Source organism: Microtus ochrogaster, chromosome 4 (assembly GCF_000317375.1).
Source record: "Microtus ochrogaster isolate Prairie Vole_2 chromosome 4, MicOch1.0, whole genome shotgun sequence".
Classification (NCBI taxonomy): Eukaryota; Metazoa; Chordata; class Mammalia; order Rodentia; family Cricetidae; genus Microtus; species Microtus ochrogaster.
Genome location: NC_022011.1, coordinates 15,993,618 through 16,000,847, shown reverse-complemented (window position 1 = coordinate 16,000,847; position 7,230 = coordinate 15,993,618). Strand labels below are relative to the sequence as shown.

Genomic DNA, 7,230 nt, shown 5'->3' with positions numbered 1-7,230 from the left:
TTACATTGTATCTGATATCCAGAGCTAGACCACAAGAAGCATCCTTACATTGTATCTGATATCCAGGCCTCGGTAGCTCAGTGGCTGCTTCTGCTGTAGCCTTAGATCGCCATTGACATACAACTGTGACCCAGGAACAGCAAAGGAGGACTGAAGAAACGCCATGCTCTGCATCACGAATGTTGACATCCTCTGAAACCATAGAAAGAGAGATGTTACTGTCCAGTCTGAGGAGCCTGGGGATTTCACCAGCCACCTGTCTGCATCTAAAGCTGACAGGCCTGGCATACCTGGGCTAGTCCACCCAGGAACCTTTCTACCCAGAACCCTCTGACATATTAACAGTTAATCAGATGATGTTAGGAATCTCTGCTCCGGTCTCATTCCCCCATTCCAAAACACACCCTTCTTAGAAAGCCCACCAAGGGCTGGCTCCTCCCCCAGAGCTACTCAAGACCGCGCCTACAGGGTGTTTAAGACCTGGCACCTAGATCCCTGGCATAATTTCTCTCCTGCTTTCTTCCCCCAAGAACCACCCATGGGTGCTTTGCTCATTAAACCTGGACTTTTAATTCTGCCTGATCTGACTTACTGCATCAACAGAGAGATTTAATATCGGGGTACTGAAACCTTTCAAAATAGTTTAATATTCAATTTGCCTATGTTAAATCCCCAACAATATTCCATAAGAGCCATCTGTGGTGTGGTTGTCCCCAGAAAGGAGGAAAAGGAAAGGACTCAGAGAGGATTGACTCACATGCAGTTGGTAGGAGAAGGTCAGCATAAGCTGCACCCCGAAAACATGCTCCGTGGCTTGCAGGGGAAGTTCAAGTTTAAAATGTAGCACATCCATTTTCCCATCCTGGTTCCTGTCTTCTTCTCTGGTCTACAGAGGCCAAAGAAAGATTTACTTTTTAAAGAATTGTTATATGTTGGCAGGTGGTGGTGCACACCTTTAATCCCAGCATTCAGGAGGCAGAGGCAGGCAGATCTCTGAGTTCGAGGCCAGTCTGGGCTACAGAATGAGTTCCAGGACAGTCAGGGCTACACAGAGAAATCCTGTCTCAAAAAACAAACAAACAAGCATTTTTATTTATTTATGTATATGTGTGTCTGTGAATATGAATATGATGAATATGCACATGTGTGTGTGTGTCGCTGGATGTCCTAGAGGCTGAGTTAAAGGTAACTGTGAGCTTCCTGATGAAGGTGCTGGAACTTAACTCAGGTCCTCTGCAAGAACAGTCTGTACTCTTAATCGTGGAGTCATGTCTCCAGCCCTCAGAGAGATATTTATTTTTCCTCCCCCTCCTTCCCTCCCTCCCATTCCTTTTGTTCTTCCTCTAGAGTGCTAAAGATTGAACCTAGGACCTGCTAAATGTTAGGCAAGTGCTTTACCACTAAGTCAGCTTGTTTACATGGAAAAGCAAAATCTAATTCTCACCCCCATGCATTTAGCAAGCAAACTCTATAGAAATCCACCTAGCTCTATTTATACACTCCTTTAAGATTTATCTTTATTTTATGGTTATAAATGTTTGCCTGCACATATGTTTTGCACTAAGTGTATGCCTAGTACACACAATGGCCAGAAGGGAACTTCGGAAAGATGCCCTGAAAGTGTTATTACAGATGGTCGTGAGCCGCCATGAGGGTGCTGGGAACTGAACCCAGGTCCTCTGCAAGAGCAGCCAATGCTCTTCACCTCCGAGCCATCGCTCCAGCTCTTATTTGTACATCCTCAAACCACAAGGACCTTTGCTTCAGATCCTCAAGGTTCAGCTATCTAACTCATTATTCACATCAAGGCTCTACACCTCGTGCGTCTTTTAGCATCAATCAATAAAATCAAAAGGGAGCAGAGTAAGATCAATAAGATACTGAGACCACAAATATTTGACAAAACTCAGGAGAGCATAAGAAAAGTCACTAGAAGTCCCCACGGCAGTTAAAAATAAGACTAGCCGATCCTGCCACTCTCAGCGGCATCACAGCGGCCAGCAGAAAGGGCAGCACTGAAATGTAGCTCCTCTGCCAGGGGTTCTTGACACGCTTCTAGCTTTGAAGCTAAGCTCATTCATTTTGTTTTCCACCAATACCACTCTGTGTGTTGTTTCTCCAGTAAGCAGGGTTGGGGTCAAGATTGCTGCTTTCCAAGCCCTGCAGTGATTTCTTTCCCTCAGGGCAGCAACGTCCTTTTCTTAGGCAAGCTACTGTCCTTGTCCTAGTTCAGCAGCTTTTCCAGGGAAGAAGGCAACTGTGCTACCAGGGCTGCTGAGAGAGTCACGGAGGCACTTAGATACCAGTCAAAGTGCATGGGATGGGAGAGCGGCTGCCAGGGCTTCTGCGAGTAACTTCTGCCGCGATAAGGAAGACAGCCGCGCTAATTCAGGTTTCTATTGCTGTGAAGAGACACCTTGACCATGGCTACTCTTATAAAGGAAAACGTTAATTGGGTCTGACTTACAGTTCATAGGTTTAGTCCATTGTCATCATGGGGGCAAGCACGGTAGCATGCAGGCAGACAAGGTGCTAGAGAAGGAGCTGAGAGGTCTCCATCCAGATCTGCAGGCAGCAGGAAGTGAACTGCCACACTGGGCATGGTGTCAGCATGTGAGACCTCAAACCTGCCCCCAGTGACCACTTCTTCCAACAAAGCCATACCTACTCCAACAAGGCCACATCCTATGGGCCTATGGGGACCAATTTATCTAAACCACTACATACAATAAGAGCATATACCTATGATCCTAGCACTTGGAAGGTGGAGAGAGAAGGTTATCCTCAGCTACATAGGAAGTTTGAGGCCAGCCTAAGCTACAATACCCCATTTGCATTAAGCCTGAGGACTTCAAAGAGGAAAAACAAGTCGACTGCCTGATTAAAGTAAGCATGATTTTGGGCTGGGTGCCCCTGGGACTAGCCGGTCTACCTGCTTCTCCCTAAGGTGAGATATTAGAGAGCAGCCCCTGTTAGCCTCTTAAGGTCCCTTTTATGGGAGAGATAAAGTGTTACAGGGATGACTAAGTTGGCTGTTAATACATTGTTAGAGAAACTGCAAGGACCTGGGTGGTGGTAGCACACACCTTTACTTCCAGCACTCAGGAAGCAGAGGCAGGCAGATCTCTGTGAGTTTAATGTCAGGTTGGTGTACAAAGTACGTTTCAGGACAGCCAGGGCTGTTATACAGAGAAACCCTACCTTGAAGAAACAAAACAAAACAGAACAACAACAACAAAATGAGCTGGAGAGATGGCTCAGCGGTTAGGAGCACTGGCTGCTCTTCCAGAGGTCCTGAGTTCAAGTCCCAGCAACCACATAGTAGTTCACAGCCATCTATAGTGGGATCTGATGCACTATTTTGGCATAAAGATGTACAGGTAAATAGAGCACTCATATACATAAAAAATGAATGAAATTTATACCCTGGCAATGCTGAAGCATGCATGGATAGCCCATATATGCAGTTCTGTTGAGCTTATCCATATTGGGTTTCATGGTCTAAATTGATGAGGATGACTGACAGGTCTCTTCCTCAAAGGGGCACCACATCTCATTAAAGATGGTTGTGAGCCACCACGTGGCTGCTGGGAACTGAACTCAGGACCTTCAGAAGAGCAGACAGTGCTCTTAACCGCTGAGCAATTTTCCAGAGCCTTATACATTAAATAGATCTTTATAAAAGAGAAAAAGTCCAAAGATACAGAAAAACCCTGTTTCAAAAAACCAAAAAAAAAAAAAAAAGCAAGAAAAGAAAAGAAAAAGAAAAAAAAGAAGAAAAAAGAAAAGGAAAGAAGAAACCTTAGTTTGGGCAAACAGCAACTTGTTTAACTATTTAATTACAAACCGAAATCTTAACCTGTACAGGAACTTTTTTTTTTTCCTTCTAGACAGGGTTTCTCTGTGTAACAGCCTTGCCTGTCCTGGAACTTGCTCAGTAGACCACGTTGGTCTTGAATTCACAGAGATCTGCCTGCCTCTGCCTCTTGAATGCTGGGATTAAAGGGTGTGCACCACCACCACCCAGAGGAATTTATTCTTAACTGTCTTAACTGCAAATGGAAACCTGTTTTGGTCTCACAGGAGGTGGAGAGTTAATTCATCAATTAAAAGCACCGTGTGCTGCTCTTCCAGAGGACCAGAGTTTGGTTCCCGGCACTCGCACTAGGGGCCTCACAACCACCTGTAACTCTAGGTCCAGGGAATCCAATGCCCTCTTGTCTCCATAGGTACTTACACTCATGTGCATGTATCCACATAGGTGTACACACACACACACACACACACAGAGAGAGAGAGAGAGAGAGAGAGAGAGAGAGAGAGAGAGAGAGAACAAAATCAAAACAAAAACATCCCCAAAAAACAAAACCCCAAAGATGCTGGGCAGGAAACATCATTTCATATGAAGGTAGCGTCCTACTGGGAAGACCAAATAAATAAAAGCCAAATGAATACATAACAGCACCAGGTAATTGCCCAGTGACATACACACACACACAAAAAAAATGAAGTAGGTTAAAATGGGAGAATTGAGAGGGTAATAATTAACAAAAATGGGAAGTTGTGGTGACATCTTGTTTGTGCTTTAACAAATAAAGCTTGCCTGAAGATCAGAGTGTGGAGTTCGCCACACTGGTTAGCCATAGAGATCAGGCAGTGGTGGCACACACCTTTAACCCCAGCACTGGAGAAACAGAGGCAGATGGATCTCACAAGAGGAGACAAGAGCTTAAGGTATTCAGTCTGAGGATTCATAGAAACAGGATCTTGCTCCCTTTGGTTTAAGGATTCAATAGAGGTTAAAAAAAAAAGTCTCTCTAGTGCCTGGCTCCTTTACTTCTCTGATCTTTCATCCTTTACCCTGACATCTGACCCAGGTTTTTATTTTTAAGACCAATTAGAATTCGTGTGCAGGAAGTGTTTGGGATGATCTACCTTGCTGGTGCCCGGGCAGTAGAAGCTCTAGGACATCAGGGCATGGATGGAAGGTGACCCAGGCTAACCAAGGGTCTGTGTACTGACTGTAGGTGGCATCAGGGCACCTGGACAGTGAGGAAGGCTGAGGAAGAAGAGGTTCCTTGCATATGGATGAGTCAAAGTTGACTTCCAAAGACATACTTCTGTCAGCAAGGCTTCACCTTTTAAAGGCTCTACAACCTTCCCAAACAACGCCAACAACTGGGCACTGTTGGGGACTATTATTTTAAGGTGTGTTACTTTTGTTTATGCTGCATTTGTTTAACTCTGTTAAGCTGTGAGTCCTTGCCTGTCTAAAACACCTGATGATATCTAATAAAGAGTTGAAAGGCCAATAGCGAGGAAGGAGAAGGCTAGGTGGGGCAGGCAGGCAGAGGATAAATGGAGGGAGAAATCTGGGAAGAAGGAGGAGCAAGAGAACAAGGAGAGGAGGACTTCAGGAGCCAGTCAGCCACAGATTGAGAGTGAAAGAAAGATATACAGAAGTACGAAAAGGAAAAGCTCAGAGGAAAAAGATAGTCAGGATAATTTAAGAAAACCTGGCAAGAAACAAGTTTTTAAAAAAAAAAAAAAAAAGCTGGGAATTTAAAAGAAAGAATAAGCCTCCATGTGTGTGACTTACTTGGGAGCTGGGTGGTGCCCCCCCCCCCAAGAAAAGAGTCAAAATGAGTTAAAAGTAGGGGCTGGAGAGATGGCTCAGTGGTTAAGAGCTTTGCCTGCTCTTCCAAAGGTCCTGAGTTCAATTCTCAGCAATCACATGTGTTCACAACCATCTGTAATGAGATTTAGTGCCCTCTTCTGGCCTGCAGGGATACATGCAGGCAGAACACTGAATACATAATAAATAAATCTTTAAAAAAAAAAAAGAGTTAAGAGTAAAGAATCAAAAAAGTAAACCAACAACTACCATGCACCAAGTGTTCAAACATGAGCCTAAGGAGGACATACCATGTTCAAACCCTGACAGTGACTGATACAATGACAAAAGTAGTCATCCAGGAGGGCTGGAGAGACGGCTCAGCTGTTAAAGCACTGGCTGCTCTTCCAGAGGACCCAAGTTCAGTTCTCAGCATCTACATGGAGGCTCACAACCATCTGTAACTCCAGCCCCAGGGGATCCATTGCGGGCTCCTGAGGACATGGCATATACACGGTACAGACATACATGTGGGCAAAACATCCACACACATAAACTAAGTATATTTTTAATTTTTTTAAAGAGTAGGCATGAATGAGTTAATACCTCAACAATAATTTTAGTTCAGTTCCTAAAATCTGATTGGTATCTAGTTAAGAAAATTCATAAATCACACCATTCTTTTATGAAACATATGTAAAATTTGGAACTTTAAAAATTATATTTATGGGGATGGATGGCTCAGAGGTTAAGAGCACTGGCTGTTCTTCCAGAGGTTCTGCATTTAATTCCTAGCATCCACATGACATGGCAGCTCACAGTAACTCCAGTTCCAGAGGATCTGGCATCCTCACACTGACATACATGCACATAAAATAAAAATAAATAAAGTTTAAAGATTACATTGTGTGCGTGTGAGGCACATGAGCAGAAGTCAGAGGATGCTTACACAACAGTTCTCTCCTTCTACCGTGCGGGTGCCAGGGAGGAAACACGAGTTATCAGGCTTGGTGGTGAGCACCTTTCCCTGCTTGGCCAGTTAACTGGCTCAGTGTGTGTGTGTGTGTGTGTGTGTGTGTGTGTGTGTGTGATAAGATCTTATTCATTCATTCATTCATTCATTCATTTATTTATTTATTTATTATCGTGTTCTGCCTGCATGTAGCCCTGCAGGCCAGAAGAGGGCACCAGATCTCATTACAGATGGTAGTGGGCTACAGTGTGGTTGCTGGGAATTGAACTCAGGACCTCTTGGAAGAGCAGCCAGTGCTCTTAATCACTGAGCCATCTCTCCAGCCCCCAGTTTTTGTGGTTTTTAAGAGCACTCATATACATAAAATAAATCTAAAATTAAGGGGAAAAAAAGGCTGGGTGGTGAAAGCACACACATTTAATCCCAGCACTCGGGATGTAGAGGCAGGTGGATCTCTGTGAGTTAGAGGCCATACAGTTCTACAAAGCAAGTTGCAGGATAGCCAGGACTACATAGAGAATCCCTGTGTTGAAAAACCAAAACAAAACCCCAAGCCAGGCAGTGGTGGCGCCCGCCTTTAATCCCAGCACTTGGGAGGCAGAGGCAGGCGGATCTCTGTGAGTTCGAGACCAGCCTGGTCTAC

The 7,230-nt window shown here is 44.5% G+C and overlaps 1 protein-coding gene across 2 annotated transcripts in view; it reads right to left on the bottom strand.

The window, feature by feature from the left end:
* The window catches only part of Tmem231 (transmembrane protein 231), a 22,102-nt gene that overhangs the window by 6,135 nt on the left and 8,737 nt on the right, over nucleotides 1-7,230 (bottom strand). For both annotated transcript variants that reach the window (XM_005345642.3, XM_026778824.1), the window contains exons 3-4: nucleotides 758-886; nucleotides 49-192 (exon numbers count right to left, since the gene is read on the bottom strand). In XM_005345642.3, coding sequence (XP_005345699.1) covers nucleotides 49-192; nucleotides 758-886 — 273 coding nt within the window. The remainder of the gene's footprint in view (nucleotides 1-48; nucleotides 193-757; nucleotides 887-7,230) is intronic.